The 18,600-nt window shown below is 37.2% G+C and overlaps 1 protein-coding gene across 1 annotated transcript in view; it reads right to left on the bottom strand.

The window, feature by feature from the left end:
- Positions 1-18,600, bottom strand: part of UBR1 (ubiquitin protein ligase E3 component n-recognin 1) — a 151,198-nt gene that overhangs the window by 114,702 nt on the left and 17,896 nt on the right. The window contains exons 2-3 of the mRNA XM_061180408.1: positions 4,898-5,154; positions 2,353-2,431 (exon numbers count right to left, since the gene is read on the bottom strand). Of these exons, the coding sequence (XP_061036391.1) occupies positions 2,353-2,431; positions 4,898-5,154 (336 nt within the window). The remainder of the gene's footprint in view (positions 1-2,352; positions 2,432-4,897; positions 5,155-18,600) is intronic.

The raw sequence follows: 18,600 nt of genomic DNA, 5'->3' as shown, positions 1-18,600 counted from the left end.
CAATATATAGGCAAGTTACAAAGTATAATAATAAAATGATCCAGCATCTAACACAAGAGAATATTAATACTGTTGAAGTTCCCTCTGTGATCATCCACTTGCCCTGGAGGTTACTATTACCTGAATTGTATTTATTAGTCATTCCCTCACTTTTCTTTAAAAATTTCACCACACGTAATAGGTATTCCAGAAAGACTCTATCAACTTATTCTCCCACCAAAAGTCTTCTGTTCTCTTCACATTCACTTTTGAAGCCTAATATTTTTAAAAGCTTATAAACATAATTTTTTATTAGTTACACAATAGCCCATCCTTCTGATAACTCAAAGGTTCCTGAGTAAGCTGTGTATGCACCTTCTATAAGAAGAGCTCTGCAAAAACCTAAAGATGATAAACCTAAGCATGCTTCATAAAAGAGTGCTTTGTGGTGGCAGTGTAGACTGGTAAGCTTTCAATACTCGAAAGTAGCTTAGTGACGAGGTTCCTAAAATTTAACAGACAAGTTTTACCAGTCCACGGAAAATCGGAAAAGGAAGGAATAGCAATGTGATGAGCTCTTTAACAGAGCTAGATGTATGCAATCTAAAGACCTGCTCTTTAGTCTGAGATTATCCTACTTTCTTGGAATTAAATTTTCTTTTTCTTCATAAAATGATAGGAGATGGTAGGTATTTTTTGGTTGCTGTTCATGTGCCCTTTTTAAAATTAAAATTGAACTTCCCTAGCCAAATAAAAAACTGAAAACCCTATGTCTTACCCAAAGTCTTCTGAAATTGTACTGGCCCACAAAATCCCAAAGCTTGGCAACTGGAAAACTCTGGTCTTGAGACTTCAGCATCTCTCCCCCTTAATATCCCAGAGTAAAAATAAGAAATTAACAACTTCCTCCTTGTCTCTACTTCTGGCATTCTTTCTTGAGTTCTCCAGCATAAGGAAAAAACTATAATAAATGGAGACGACTGGGAAATATGAAATTAACCAATGATCAACTTTGTAAATTCCATCAGTGATTAGCTTTGCAATGTTGGGAAAACATTTTAACCACACTATATGATAGGCTCATGTTTTTTCTTTTGCACAATAATTAAAAAAAAAAATATATATATATAACATATATCTATAGCTTATCATTTCCTGAGATAGAAGCAGTAATGTTGAAGCCAGTCTAAAAACATGAACCGCATTTTCCGCTCTATGGAAGAAATAGTCTACATAACTTTAAGATGTTATTTACATTTACATGGGACCTTAGGCATATTATATGTACAAAGAGAAACATCAATTATTATATCTGCCCAAGCCCAGAGCACAGAACCAATACTGTTATTTGAAAAATACATTTCAGCTCAAAATAACAAAGTTGTCTGAAGATGTAACAGGAAAGGCAAATCCCTCAACCTCACTACTAATTAAGAAAATTAAACTAAGACCACAATGTGATAACATTATATACCCACCAGACTGGCTAAAATTAAAAAGACTAGCAACACCAAATCTTCTAAGTGTGTGGAGCCATGGGAACTCTCATATACTGCTGAAGAACTTATAAATTGGTATAACCACTTTGGAAAACATTATCTACTATGACTTAAGATATACCCTAGAACTCAGCAATTCTATTCCAGATATATACCCTGGATAAACTCCTGTACACGTGTACCAAAATACACAAATAAGAATGTTCACAGCAGAATTGTTTTAATACAATAATAGTCCCAAATTGGAAACAATCTACATATCTATATACAGTACAATGAATAAAGACAATATGGATTATTAAACCCTATAAGGTAAATGGACAAAATATATATATGTGTATATATATAAATATATACTTAATGCTGAGTGAAAGCTACTCAACAAGAAAAAGACACAGAATGACTCCATCTATACAGAATTCAAAAACAGAACCATTCAATATGATTTGGGTGATAAGCTAAAAGGGAAATCAAGGAAACCATTATCATAAAACACAGGAGAGAGATTATCACAAAGGAGGAGAGAAAGATGGTGATCCAGAAGGAACAAATGGGAAGCCCCTGAGAGCTGGAAATGTCTCATTTCTTGACCTAAGTAGTGGTTACACAAGTGTTCACTTTATAGTTATTCTTTAAGCTGTTCATATGCTTTATACAATCTTCTGCATAAAAATGATGTATCTCAAAAAAAAAAAAATTGTAAGGGGCTGCATCTTGAGGTAGTAGATGTCTTATCACATGATATGTTTAACCAGAGCTAAAGGTTCACAAATCAGGTCTGTTACAGCAGGAACTCAAGTACTAGTCAGGAATTTGGACTAGCTGGCCATCAGACTCCTGCCAATCTAGAGATTTTATGCATCTATTTTCATACCTTGTAACGATGATTTTTATGAACACTATTCTGGAAGCAGTCCATACAGAGTACACATGTTGGATCAATTGCACAGTCCCTGAAAAAGATTAAAAATCAGACTCCAAAATTTACATGACTCCTGCTGATGCTCAAGGTATGACTATAAAATAATATGAATGAGTTTCCTATATCATGCACAAACTGATTATGAAAATACTTTAAAAACTGAATTCCAGGGACTTCCCTGGTGGTCCAGTGGTTAAGACTTCACCTTCCAAGGCAGGGGGTGTGGGTTCGATCCCTGGTCAGGGAGCTAATATCCCACATGCCTTGTGGCCAAAAAACCAATACATAAAACAGAAGCAGTATTGTAACAAATTCAATAAAGACTTTATAGTCAAAAAGACACGTGCACCCCAATGTTCACTGAAGCACTATTTACAATAGCCAGGTCATGGAAGCAACCTAAATACCCATCGACACACGAATGGATAAAGAAGATGTGGTACATATATACAGCGGAATATTACTCAGCCATAAAAAGGAATGAAACTGGGTCATTTGTAGAGACATGGATGGACCTAGAGACTGTCATACAGAGTGAAGTCAGTCAGAAAGAGAAAAACAAATATCGTATATTAACGCATATATGTGGAATCTAAAAAATGGTACAGATGAACCGGTTTGCAAGGCAGAAATAGAGACACAAATGTAGAGAACAAACATATGGACACAAAGGGGGGAAAGTGGGGGGTGGTGGGGGTGGTGTGATGAATTGGGCAATTGGGATTGACATATATACACTAATATGTATAAAACAGATAACTAATAAGGACCTGGTGTATAAAAAATAAATAAAATTCAAAAAAAAAATTAGTTTTCTGGTGCTCCATTCAGCAGCACATATACCAAAATTAGTTTTCTGAAAAATCATCAGCTTTTTTTCATTCTCTGCATCATCTTATCCTATTACAGTTATGAACATATTTTACAGACACTGATTGTTCACTGGTAAATAAGGCTTGGTTAAAGACAAAATTCATTAGAATGTAAGCAACACAAATTAAAAGATTTTAATTTATTTTATATAACGTTATGTCCCAAGCACGTAGAGCAGTGCCTGGCACACAACAGGTATTCAATGAATATTTACTGAATAAATTAAATTCAATCTCTCTTAATCTCTTCCCTAATAAAAACTTCTAAAATGTAGAAATTTATTTAATACTTTCAAGGAAACATTAACAATATAAATTAGTGCAAAGTGCAAAATTAATTTTTAAAATATTTATTCAGAAAAGTTGAAGAGATGGAATTGGGCAGTTTTAAAAATGAATTTTTAAAGGCTAATAAGTAAAAACTGACTAATAATAGCCTCTAAAATATATCACCTACTAACCTATTCAGAGCAGGATTTGTCAACCTCAGCAGTACTGACATTTTGAACTGAATAATTATTTGCTGGCGATATAGGAGACTGTCTGTGTGCCATAGGATGTTTAAGCAGCAACCCTGGCCTCTACCCACTAGATGCCAGTACCATTCCCCTAGCTGTGACAATTAAATATGCCTCCATGACCCTTCTGGAGAAATGAGGTCTACGAATATCTACTATGCTTTAGTTGAAACTGACCGGGCTTCAGCTAAAAATACATAACAAGATAAATGAAACTTACTGCCATATAGCAAAATAGTATACAAAATACAAAAGCTGACTGTTTCCTGAGAAAAGAATAGAATAAAGAAAAGCAGTATGTTCTAGACAACTGTTAACTATACATAAACCAGTCAAACCTAGAATTACAGTGAAGCAAAAAACAATTCTCTGTATTTATAAAATCTAAAAATTCACATTCCTAACCTAAACAACCTCTAATAAAAGAAAAAAAAAAAACTAAAAGTGTTGTTAAGATCTAAAAGTTAAAAGTTTCAGGCAGGAGTAGAGAATAAAAAAGTTCTCTGTGTTACCATGCTGTGTTAAGTCAACTTCTCTCACAAAAGGCAAAAAAAAACCCTAAAGCTGTTTCCACTTTCCTTACCACTGGCCTCTTCTATCCAACTAAATTACAAATGCTCCTACAGGTCCACAACCCTTTGATACCAAATTTCACTTGGTGGCAAAAAAATGACCTGAAATGACAAGGGGCTACAGACTTTATTTATACCACTTGCTGTGAATAGTCATAGATTTCTTACAGAAATGCTCTGTTTGATTACAGGATCCTGACCTGACTCCACTAGGGAAGTATTCAGAATTCTGAAATACATGCGGCGCCAAGAGTTTCAGATAAGGGTGTATGGACTATGTTATAAACAAGGCAAAAATCTATCTCTTATATACTTCTGGAGAACAGGAAGAAAAAGTGAGAGAACTGTTTAAGTCATATATTCAAAAACAAGCTGTACTAGCAAAAACAAACTTATAAGTGCACAACAAAACAAAGTAAATTATGTAGAATTAAATATATTATAAATAGTAATATACCAAGAAAGGTACATCACAAAATACATACAGAATATCAAGTTGTTATTATAACCAATCCTGTACATTTCTAAATCTTACCTACAAGAATATGTTGTCTCTCCACTTTTGAAAACCTTCCCACAGAGTTGAAATGCTCCACTGTGCTTCAATTTCTCTAAGCAAATATCTGGATCTTCTCCAAATAAGTACCATTCCAGTGGAGTGAATATTGACATTTGTATATTCTCCTCCTGCTTTTCTAAGTCTGGGTCCATTTCAGCAAAATAAATTTCTGGCACCAATCGTGCCAAATGGTTCAAGAAAGTAGTATGAAAATCAATTTGCTGATGCCACCACTGAAAAACAAAACAAAACAAAACAAAATTTAAACTTTGTTACAAGTTCCTTCTTAAAGATCTAGGGGCACCAGTAATTCTGTCATTTCAGAGGAACTGATTTACAATATATTCTTACTTTATCCTTCACCAATACAAAAGGAAAGTAAAAGTTTTTTTTTTTTTTAAAAGGCCTTGGAAATAAGTGGTTGTCCACATATCACAGATATCTGGAAAAAAGAAGTGCAGCTATAGTGGATGAGAATTACTCTTCCCTTCTGAAATGGTCAACTCCTGGTGTGTGAAGGTGATTCTATTATCAGAGAAAGGTTGTACAAAGTATTCCCCATACCAGTAGCTTAACTATTTTATTTTTTTCTTACAATTTTATTGAGATATAATTGACATACAGCACTTATAAGTTTAAGGTGTACAGCATAATGATCTGACTTACATACATCATGAAATGATAACCACAGTAGTTTTAGTGAACATCCATCATCTCACACAGAAACAAAATTAAATGAATAGAAAAAAAAAAGTGTTTTTCCTTGTGATAAGAACTCTTAGGATTTACTCTCTAGTAGTTTAATTATTTAAAGGAACCACAGCATTTAATGAGAGATCAAAATGAATGAGTGCCAGTTTTCAGAACACAAAAAGCACTAACCATGAAAGAAAATAAAAGATAAATTGGACCTCAGCAAAAGTAAAACCTTCTGCTCTTCAAAAGAAACTGTTACAGATGGTTTTTTTGCCATGCTTATTTACACATGAAAACATGTTCAACATCATTAAATCATTAGAGAAGTGCAAATTAAAACAACAGTGAGGAGAAACCAAGATGGCAGAGGAGTAGAAGGACGTGGCGTTCATCTCTTTCCACAAAAGCATCAAGAATACATCTACAGATGGAACAATTCTCAGAGAATACCGGCTGAACACTAGCAGAAGACCTCGGACACCAGAAAGGACAAGAAAGATCCCTGCATAACCGGGTAGGATGAAAGAAAGAAGGGAAAAATAAGAGGACAAAAAGTGGGACAGGATCTGTGCCCCTCGGGGGAGCTGAAGCACAGAGGTTCCCACATCCAGGGAAGCCCCCTCACTGACGGCAAAATCACTTGGGACAGAAGGGGAGCATCTGAGGCTGTCAGAGGAGGATGAAATGGCCGGTCTGTAGCAGATGGGACAGAGTGAGACCTACACAGACGGTCAGTGCCACAAGCGTGTGTGCCCCAGACTGGGACGTGTGTCTGCCGGTGCACACGGGGGCTGAGAGCTGGAACATGGGGATTGGAAAGCAAACCCGGGGGGAGGACTGCTGTTGGCTGCGAGGAGACAGCCTGAGGGGACGGGAGGGAGGAAATCGGCAACCGGGAATGCTTATGAAGGAAACCCAGACTGCCATAGAAGCAAGGCACCACTGTTGAATGACGTGCAGGGGGTGGAGCCACCATGGCAGCCTCTCTCTCCCCATGCACTGGCCCCCTGCCCCAACAGGCGCTAGGAAAAGCTACCAGAACTGACCTTCTCGTGCCGGTCACCAGGCGCTAGGAAAGGCGCCCACTAGGGCCAGATCTCTCATGCCCATGGCCACCAGTTTTCCTGCGTACCTGTCGCTGCCAGGGCCCCCACGACCCAGGCAATCATGCCACCTCCGTGCCCTGTCCTCACCGGGGCAGACCTGAGTGCTCCAAGGCAGCCTCGGAAGCAGACTCCGGTGGGTGGCCCACACGCAAAGGTGGGGCTAAAACCACAGCTGAGCCCCAGGGGCAGGGCGACTAAGGAAGAGGAACAAAAATCTTTCCGTGCAGCTACACAAACTGCAGATTAAATCCCCGCGATCGGCTTGGTAAACCCTGCATCTATGAAATATCTGAATGGACAACAAGTGTTCCCAAAACAGAAACCAGTCTAGTGCTAGCAGCTATGGACTTTGGGGACTAGTACACCCAAGAGTTGGGCCACATCAGAGTCCTAGCTGCCCCACAGTGCCCAGAGAGAGACCAGAAACCTACCTAGAGGTTTTGGAGGGCGGCCTGGGGATGTGGAGGTTGGCTGTGACTCAAGGTGAGGGCAAGGACACTGACAGCTGAGACCCCAGAAAAATATAATTATTACTATTTTTTTAATGTTTTGTTTTGTCCTGTATTTTTTATTATTTGTTTTTATTTAGTTTTTTAAATTTATATTTTTTTTATATTTCTATTTCTACATTACTTTTTCGTTGTCCTGTGTTTTTACCTTGCTTTTTTTTCCTTTGTCCTATTTAACTTTTTTAATTGTTTTTGCGTGTCTATTTTGTATTCTTTGCTTTTTCCTTCAGTTTGCATTCTGCTTTTGTTTTTTGTTGGTTAGCTTTGCTTTTAATTGTTTAATTTTGTTTTGGGATTCTTTTGTTGGTCTGGCTGTTCTTTTTTATTTTCTCTGCTTTATGTTTTTATTTCTTATTTTCTATGTGTGTGTGATTATTTGTGTTTCTGTTTGGTTCTGCTTTTACCATTTGTCTGGGGTTTTGTTTGCCCGTTCCTTTGTTTCTTTCTTTTTAATTGTTGCTGTTGCTGCTTGCTTGTTTTTGTCTTTGTTATTTGTCCCGAGTTTTGTATGTCTGTTTGTTTTCATCCTATCCTTTTCTTTCTTTCTTTTTTCTTTTCTTTTTTTTCCCCATTTTTACTGAGCTATGTGGCATGCAGGGTCTTAGTTTCCAGGCGGGGGGTCAGGCCTGAGCCTCTGAGGTGGGAGTGCCGAGTCCAGGAAACTGGAATGCCAGAGAATTCCTGGCCCCAGAGCTCTCCCGGGAGTCTCCATCTCAACTCCAAGACCTGACTCCACCCAACTGCCTGCAGGCTCCACTGCTGGACACCCCAGGGCAAACAACAAACAAGACAGGAACACAAACCCAACCATCAGCAGACAAGCTGCCTAAAGTCGTACTGAGGCCACAGACACCCCAAAACACACCACCTGACGCAGCCCTGTCCATCAGAGGGAAAAGATCCAGCTCCACCCACCAAAACGCAGGCACCAGTCCTTCCCACCAGGAAGCCTACATAAGTCACTGGACCAAACTCACCCACTGGAGGCAGACACCAGAATCAAGAGGAACTATGACCCTGCAACCTGCAGAAAGGAGACCTCAAACACAGTAAGTTAGACACAGTAGAGGACACAGAAATATGCAGCAGATGAAGGAGCAAGGTAAAAACCCACCAGACCAAACAAATGAAGAGGAAATAGGCAGTCTACATGAAAAGAATTCAGAGTAATGATAGTAAAGATGACCCCAAATCCTGGAAATAGAATGGAGAAAATACAAGAACAGGGACCTATAAGAACTAAAGAACAGGGATCTATAAGAACTAAAGAACAAACAAACAGTGATGAACAACACAATAACTGAAATTAAAAACAAAATAGAAGGAATCAACAGCAGAATAACTGAGGCAGAAGAACGGATACGTGACCTGGAAGATAGAATGGTGGAAATAACAGCCGAGGAGCAGAATAAAGAAATAAGAATGAAAAGATTTGAAGACAGTCTCAGAGACCACTGGGACAACATTAAATGCACCAACATTCGAATTATAGTGGTCCCAGAGGAAGACTAGAAAGAGAAAGGGTCTGAAAAAAATTTTGAAGAGATTATCATCGAAAACCTCCCTAACATGGGAAAGGAAATAGTCAATCAAGTCCAGGAAGCGCAGGGAGTCCAGGAAGAATAAACCCAAGGAGAAACATGCTGAGACACATATTAATCAAACTATCAAAAATTAAATACAAAAAAAAATATTAAAAGCAGCAAGGGAAAAACAACAAATAACATACAAGGGAATCCATGCAAGGTTATCAGCTGATCTTTCAGCAGAAACTCTACAGGCCAGAAAAGAGTGGCAGGATATATTTAAAGTGATGAAAGGCGAAAACCTACAACCAAGATTACTCTAGCCAGTAAGGCTCTCTCTCAGATCTGACAGAGAAATCAAAAGCTTTACAGACAAGCAAAAGCTAAGAGAATTCAGCACCACCAGACCAACTTTACAACAAATGCTAAAAGAACTTCTCTAGGTAGGAAACACAAAAGAAGAAAAAGACCTACAAAAACAAACCCAAAACAATTAAGAAAATGGTAACAGGAACATACATATTGATAATTACTTTACATGTAAATGGATTAAATGCTCCAACCAAAAGACACAGAATGGCTGAATGGACATAAAAACAAGACCCGTATGTATGTTGCCTACAAGACACCCACTTCAGACCTAGGGACACATACAGACTGAAAGTGAGGGGATGGAAAAAGATATTCCATGCAAATGGAAATCAAAAGAAAGCTGGAGTAGCAATACTCATATAAGACAAAATAGACTTTAAAATAAAGACTGTTACAAGCGACAAAGGACACTACATAATGATAAAGGGATCAATCCAAGAAGATATAACAATTGTAAATATGTACACACCCAACACAGAAGCACTTCAATACATAAGGCAAATGCTGACAGCCAAAAAAGTGGAAATCGACAGTAACACAATAGTGAGGGACTTCAACACTACACTTACACCAATGGATAGATCATCCAGAAAGAAAATTAATAAGGAATCACAAGCATTATATGACACATTAAACAAGATAGACTTAATTGATATCTATAGGACAATCCATCTGAAAGCAGCAAAATACACTTTCTTCTGAAGTGCACATGGAACATACTCCAGGACAGATCACATCTTGGGTCACAAATCAACCTCGGTAAATTTAAGAAAATTGAAATTGTATCAAGCATCTTTTCCAACCACGACGCTATGAGATTAAAAATCAATTACGGAGAAAAAAAAACGTAAAAAACACAAACACATGAGGCTAAACAATATGCTACTAAAGAACCGAAATATCACTGAAGAAATCAAAGAGGAAATCAAAAAATACCTACAGACAAATTACAACAACAACACGACGATCCAAAACCTATGGGATGCAGCAAAAGCAGTTCTAAGAGGGAAGCTTATAGCAACACAAGCCTACGTCAAGAAACAAGAAAAATCTCAAATAAACAATCTAACCTTACACCTAAAGGAACTATAGAAAGTAGAAAAAACAAAACACAAAGTTAGCAAAAGGAAAGAAATCATAAAGATCAGAGCAGAAATAAATGAAATAGAAACAAAGAAAACAATAGCAAAGATCAATAAAACTGAAAGCTGGTTCTTTGAGAACATAAACAAAATTGATAAACCTTTAGCCAGACTCATCAAGAAAAAGAGGGAGAGGACTCAAATCAATAAAATTAGAAATGAAAATGAAGAAGTTACAACAGACACCACAGAAATACAAAGCATCATAAGAGACTACTACAAGCAACTCTATGCCAATAAAATGGACAACCTGGAAGAAATGGACAAACTCTTAGAAAGGTATAACCTTCCAAGACTGAACCAGGAAGAAATAGAAAATATGAACAGACCAATCACAAGCAAGGAAATTGAAACTGTAATTAAAAATCTTCCAACAAACAAAAGCCCAGGACCAGATGGCTTCACAGGTGAATTCTATCAAACATTTAGAGAAGAGCTAACATCCATCCTTCTCAAACTCTTCCAAAAAATTGCAGAGGAAGGAACACTCCCAAACTCATTCTATGAGACCACCATCACCCTGATACCAAAACCAGACAAAGATACTACAAAAAAAGGAAATTACAGACCAATATCACTGATGAATATAGATGCAAAAATCCTCAACAAAATACTAGCAAACAGAATCCAGCAACACATTAAAAGGATCATACACCACAATCAAGTGGGATTTATCCCAGGGATACAAGGATTCTTCAATATACGCAAATCAATCAATGTGATACACCATATTCACAAATTGAAGAATAAAAACCATATGATCATCTCAATAGATGCAGAAAAAGCTTTTGACAAAATTCAACACCCATTTATGATAAAAACTCTCCAGAAACTGGGCATAGAGGGAAACTACCTCAACATAATAAAGGCCATATATAACAAACCCACAGCAAACATCATTCTCAATGGTGAAAAACTGAAAGCACTTCCTGTAAGATCAGGAACAAGACAAGGATGTCCACTCTCGCCACTATTAATCAACATAGTTTTGGAAGTCCTAGCCACAGCAATCAGAGAAGAAAAAGAAATAAAAGGAATACAAATTGGAAAAGAAAAAGTAAAACTGTCACTGTTTGCAGATGACATGATACTATAGATAGAGAATCTTAAAGATGCCACCAGAAAACTACCAGAGCTAATCAATGAATTCGGTAAAGTTGCAGGATACAAAACTAATGCACAGAAATCTCCTGCATTGCTATACACTAACAAAGAAAGATCAGAAAGAGAAATTAAGGAAACACTCCCATTTACCACTGCAACAAAAAGAATAAAATACCTAGGAATAAACCTACCTAGGGAGACAAAAGACCTGTATGCAGAAAACTATAAGACACTGATGAAAGAAATTAAAGATGATACCAACAGATGGAGAGATATACCATGTTCTTGGATTGGAAGAATCAATACTGTGAAGATGACTGTACTACCCAAAGCAATCTACAGATTCAATGCAATCCCTATCAAATTACCAGTGGCATCTTTTACAGAACTAGAACAAAAAACCTTAAAATTTCTATGGAGACACAAAAGACCCCGAATAGCCAAAGCAGTCTTGAGGGAAAAAAAAGGAGCTGGAGGAATCAGACTCCCTCACTTCAGACTAGACTACAAAGCTACAGTAATCAAGACAATATGGTACTGGCACAAAAACAGAAACATAGATCAATGGAACAGGATAGAAAGCCCAGAGATAAACCCACACATCCATGGCCAACTAATCTATGACAAAGGAGGCAAGGATATACAATGGAGAAAAGACAGTCTCTTCAATAAGTGGCGCTGGGAAAACTGGACAGCTACATGTAAAAGATGAAATTAGAACACTCCCTAACACCATACACAAAAAGAAACTCAAAATGGATTCGAGACCTAAATGTAAGACTGGACACTATAAACCTCTTAGAGGAAAACACAGGAAGAACATTCTTTGACATAAATCACAGCAAGACCTTTTTTGATCCACCTCCTAGAGTAATGGAAATAAAAACAAAAATAAACAAATGGGACCTAATGAAACTTAAAAGCTTTTGCAAAGCAAAGGAAACTACAAACAAGATGAAAAGACAACCCTCACAATGGGAGAAAATATTTGCAAACATATCAACGGACAAAGGATTAATCTCCAAAATATATAAACAGCTCATGGAGCTCAATATTGAAAAAACAAACAACCCAATCCAAAAATGGGCAGAAGACCTAAATAGACATTTCTCCAAAGAAGACATACAGATGGCCAAGAAGCACATGAAAAGCTGCTCAACATCACTAATTATTAGAGAAATGCAAATCAAAACTACAATGAGGTATCACCTCACACCAGTTAGAATGGGCATCATCAGAAAATCTACAAACAACAAATGCTGGAGAGGGTGTGGAGAAAAGGGGACCCTCTTGCACTGTTGGTGGGAATGTAAATTGATACAGCCACTATGGAGAACAGTATGGAGGTTCCTTAAAAAACTAAAAATAGAATTACCATATGACCCAGCAATCCTACTACTGGGCATACACCCAGAGAAAACCATAATTCAAAAAGACACATGCACCCCAATGTTCATTGCCGCACTATTTACAAAAGCCAGGTCATGGAAGCAACCTAAATGCCCATCGACAGACGAATGGATAAAGAAGATGTGGTACATATATACAGCGAAATATTACTCAGCCATAAAAAGGAATGAAATTGGGTCATTTGTAGAGATGTGGATGGATCTAGAGACTGTCATACAGAGTGAAGTAAGTCAGAAAGAGAAAAACAAATATCGTATATTAATGTATATATGTGGAACCTAGAAAAATGGTACAGATGAACCGGTTTGCAGGGCACAAATACAGACACAGATGTACAGAAGAAACGTATCGACACCAAGGGGGGAAAGTAGCAGGGAGGTGGTGGTGGGATGAATTGGGAGATTGGGATTGACATATATATACTAATATGTATAAAGTAGATAACTAATAAGAACTTGCTGTATTAAAAAATAAATAAAATAAAATTTAAATGATAAAATAATAATAAAATGGTAGCTCTAAGGTCAACCACATCAATAATTACATTAAACTTTTTTAAAATTAAAAAAAAGAAGTAACGGACAAAAGATTAATCTCCAAAATATACAAACAGATCATATAGCTCAATATCAAAAAGAAACAAACAAGCCAATCAAAAAAATGGGCAGAAGCCCTAAATAGACATTTCACCAAAGAAGATATGGAGATGGCCAAGAGGCACATGAAACGATGCTCAACATCACTAATTATTAGAAAAAGGCAAATCAAAACTACAATGAGATATCACCTCACACCAGTCAGAATGGCCATCATCACAAAATCTACAAACAATAAATGCTGGAGAGGGTGTGGAAAAAACGGAACCCTCTTGCACTTTTGGTGGGAATGTAAACTGATACAGCCTCTGTGGAGAACAGTATGGAGGTTCCTTAAAAAACTAAAAATAGAACTACCATGTGACCCAGCAATCCCACTCCTGGGCATATATCCAGAGAAAACCATAGTTCGAAAAGACACATGCACCCCAATGTTCACTGCAGCACTATTTACAATAGCCAGGACGTGGAAACAACATAAATGTCCATCTACAGAGGAAGCGATAAAGAAGATGTGGTACACATAGACAATGGAATATTACTCAGCCATAAAAAGGAACAAAATTGGGTCATTTGTACAGATGTGGATGGACCTAGAGACTGTCATACAAAATGAAGTAAGTCAGAAAGAGAAAAACAAGTATCGTATATTAATGTATATATATGTAATTTGAAAAAATTGGTATAGACAATCTCATTTACAAAGCAGAATAGAGACACAGATGTAGAGAACAAACGTATGGATACCAAGGGGTTGTGGGAGTAGGTAGGATGAATTGGGAGATTGGGATTGACATATATACACTATTGATACTATGTATAAAATAGATAATTAATGAGAACCTACTGTATAGCATAGGGAACTCTATTCAGTGCTCTGTGGTAACCTAAATGGGAAGGAAATCCAAAAAAGAGGGGATATATGTATACATATAGCTGATTCACTTTGCTGTACAGTAGAAACTAACACAACATTGTAAAGCAACTATACTCCAATAAACAATTTTTTTAAATGACAGTGAGATACCCCTATATAATCTAAATAAAAATGTGGCAATACCAAGCATCAACAAGGATGCAGAAAACTGGAAAAGGAAAGTGCCGGTAGGAACTCAAAATGTTATACATCCACTTTACGAAAGAGTTTAGCAGTTTCTTACAAAGTTAAATATATACTTACTATATGACCCAGCAATCAAACTCCTATCTACCCAACTCCTTATCTACCCAAGAACTTATGTTCACAAAACACTTGTACATGAAGTTAGAGCATTTTATTCATAATCGCTCAAAACTAGAAATGATTCAGTTGTCCTTCAACTGGTGGATTATAAACAACTGTTTGTACATCCAAACCATAGAATACTGCTCAACAATAAAAGGACTGAATTATCAATGCATGCAACATCAAAAGAAGTCAAACTCAAGAGGCTATGTACTACTGCCTCTTAGCAGTTGGGACCATGTTCATGTTGTCAGCATATCTGTGAACTGAGCAAAGCCCACCTCTGTGCCAAATTCCTGATTCCCATTATAAGTGGTTTGGTGTTTTTCCTTTTTTGGCTGTGCTGCAAGGCATGTGGGATCTTAGTTCCCCGACCAGGGATCGAACCCATGCCCCCTGCAGTGGGAGTGCAGAGTCTTAACCACTGGACCACCAGGGAAGTCCCTATAAGTGGGTTTAATAGACACTATATGCAGATTTCAATAACACCACCCTTATCTTCAATCAAACAAGAGAGCTTTCTAAGTATCAAGAAATGCCCTGTTTAAAGACTTTCATGGATTACTTGTTGGCAATTTGGCCTTAAATGTGAAGTGACTACCTCAAACCACCCAGCCAGCTCAACATTTTTAATGCCACTCAGTAACAGCAGGCCTAAAAGAGAGGTAGGAGAAACAGACTCTCTAGTATCAAACCAACATTGGCGATTGAATTGCAGTTAATATCCTTCCAATTAAATTAATACTGTTCATTTGAAATATGTTGGCTTTCTGGTTTTATTAGAATTTCATGTTTGTTTTATACTTACATTAAAACTGTAAGTATAAGGCATTCATACTAGTTTTAAATTTGTACACATTTAAGTTATATTATAAATTAAAAAAAAAAAATTTTTAAAGGCTATATGCTATATAATTCCATTTATATAACATTCCAGAAAAGGCAAAACTACTAGGATAGAGGATAGCAAAGTGGTTGCGAGGGGCTGACTACAAAGTAGCAGCAATGTAATTTTTGAGGGCAATGGAACTGTTCTGTAGTATCTATTATGGTGACGGTTACACAACTGTTGGTAACTGTCAAAACTCATAGAACTGTACAATAAACAGTTATTTACATTATGTAAATTTTCACAGTGAATAAAAAAGAACATAGTTTGAAAATGAAAAGGAGAAACAGGTTGAGAGAAAATATTTGCAATAATACATTCCCCCCAAAGATCAGGGATGAGGCAAGGATATCTGTTCTCTTCTATTCAATATTGTACTAGAGGTCATAGCTAGTGAAATAAAACAAGAAAAATAAATAAAAAGCATGATGATTGCAAAGGAAAAAGTAAAGCTGTCTCTATTCACAAACAATATGATTACTCTTCATAAAAAACTCTAAGGAATCAATTAAAAAACATACATGAAACTTGTAAGTGAATTGAGCAAGCTCATTAGATATAAGATCAACATATAAAAATCAATTGTATTTCTATACACTAGCAACAAAAAATTGGAAAATGAAATTTTTAAAACTAGCATTTACAGTAGCATCAAAAAACATAAAGTACTTGGGAGTTAATTTAATAAAGATTGTGAAAAACCCCTACACTGAAAACTACTAAACATTATTGAGAGAAATTTCTAAAACACCTAAAAAAATGAAGAGCTACAACATGTTCACTGCTTAAAAGATTCAATACTGAGATGTCCATACTTCCTAAACTGATCTACAGATTCTACACAATCCCAGAAAGCTTTCTTGTAGAACTGACAAAATGAATATGGAGGGAATTCCCTGGCATTCCAGTGGTTACGACTCGGCCCTTTCATTGCCATGGCCCAGGTTCAATCCCTGGCTGGGGAACTAAAATCCCACAAGCTGTGCAGCACAGCCAAGAAAGAAAAAAAAAGAATATGGAAATGTAAAGGACTTAGAAGGGACTTAACACTACATGATTTCAGGACTTACTATAAAAGATATACGAATTGAGACAGTGTGGAATTAGCACTGAGATAAATATATTTATCAATGGAACTAAGAGAGAGTTTAAAAATGAATCCACACATATAAAGACAATTGATTTTTTAAAAGGAACCAACATAATTCAAAAAAGACAGCATTTTCAAAAACTGATGCAGGAGTAATTAGATATCCTTATGGAAAACAAAGAACATCAACCCGTACTTCACACCACACACAAAAATTAATTCGAGGGCTTCCCTGGTGGCGCAGTGGTTGAGAATCTGCCTGCCAATGCAGGGGACACGGGTTCAAGCCCTGGTCTGGGAAGATCCCATATGCCGTGGAGCAACTAGGCCCGTGAGCCACAATTACTGAGCCTGCGCGTCTGGAGCCTGTGCTCCGCAACAAGACAGGCCGCGATAGTGAAAGGCCCACGCACCGCGATGAAGAGTGGCCCCCACTTGCCGCAACTAGAGAAAGCTCTCGCACGGAAACAAAGACCCAACACAGCCAAAAATAAAAAAATAAAATAAAATAAATTAAAAAAAAATTAATTTGAAACGGATAAAAGATTTAAATACTAAAAAATAAAACTGTTGGGACTTCTCTGGTGGTGCGGTGGTTAAGAATCCACCTGCCAATGCAGGGGACACAGGTTCGATCCCTGGTCCAGGAAGATCCCACATGTCATGGAGCAACTAAGCCCATGTGCCACAACTACTGAGCCTGTGCTCTAGAGCCCACGAGCCACAACTACTGAAGCCCACAAACCTAGAGCCTGTGCTCTGCAACAAGAGAAGCCATCACAATGAGAAGCCCATGCACTGCAACGAAGAGTAGCCCCCACTTGCCACAACTAGAGAAAGCAGGCGTGCAGAAACGAAGACCCAATGCAGCCAAAAATAAATAAATAAAATAAATTTTTAAAAAAAATAAAATAAAACTGTAAAATTTCTTGACAAAAACATAGGAGAAAACTCTTTGACATCCTATGGGTGGGCAAAGAGTTCTTGGACAGGGCAGAAAAAGCACCAACCATGAAAAAAAATGGATAAAATTTTTTATTTTAATCAAAATTAAAACCTTCTGTTACTCAAAATAAACATGAATAACTGTTACCCAATACTGCTACACACTGTGCATTTTTCAAATTTTTCATACAACCAAATACTGAAAGATGAATTTTAGAATGGATCTATATTAAAATGAACATGCCCCTACTTCTTAAATTTAGCTACCCCTTCTATGAAATTACACAGAAATAGGAGGAAACTAAGAAGCATATTTATCATACACTAACCAAACTTGCCAATAGAGCATAGGGCACCAACCCACAGTTATCTATGGTAGCTAAGGTCCTGGCCCTTTTGGCACAGGAACACCCTTCTGCCAAGATGTGAGACTGATTATTCAGGCCACTGGGTAGTGTTATCTAGGCAAAAAATTACCAAAAGAATGAAGGAATCCTAGAAAAAATAATAGGGATGGAAAATTAGGACTCTTCAGTCTGTAAAAACAAAGGCTAGATAACATTTATAAAATCATAAAGAGTTTCAACACGGTGAACATATACTTGTTCACTATATCTTAAAGTAAATTAACGGGTGTCCCCTTGAAGTGTTAAAAAACAATTTTCAGGGCAAAGAAAAGGAATGAGAATTCTATTCAGCTATGATAAACTAATAAAACTTGTCTAAGGAGTTTTATAACCTGACATATAATTAGAATTAAGAATTTACAAGGCGGGGAGACCTTCAAGATGGCAGAGGAGTAAGACGTGGAGATCACCTTCCTCCCCACAAATACATCAGATATACATCTACAGGTGGAACAACTCCTACAGAACACCTACTGAACGCTGGCAGAAGACCTCAGACTTCCCAAAAGGCAAGAAACTCCCTGCGTACCTGGGTAGGGGAAAAGAAAAAAGAAAAAACAGAGACAAAAGAATAGGGTCAGGATCTGTACCTCTGGGAGGGAGCTGTGAAGGAGGAAAAGTTTCGACACACTAGGAAGCCACTTCACTGGTGGAGACGGGGC

The sequence above is a fragment of the Eubalaena glacialis genome, chromosome 2, assembly GCF_028564815.1.
Source record: "Eubalaena glacialis isolate mEubGla1 chromosome 2, mEubGla1.1.hap2.+ XY, whole genome shotgun sequence".
NCBI lineage: Eukaryota > Metazoa > Chordata > Mammalia > Artiodactyla > Balaenidae > Eubalaena > Eubalaena glacialis.
The sequence above is the reverse complement of the archived record's forward strand: the minus strand, read 5'-3'. Positions and strand labels throughout refer to the sequence as shown.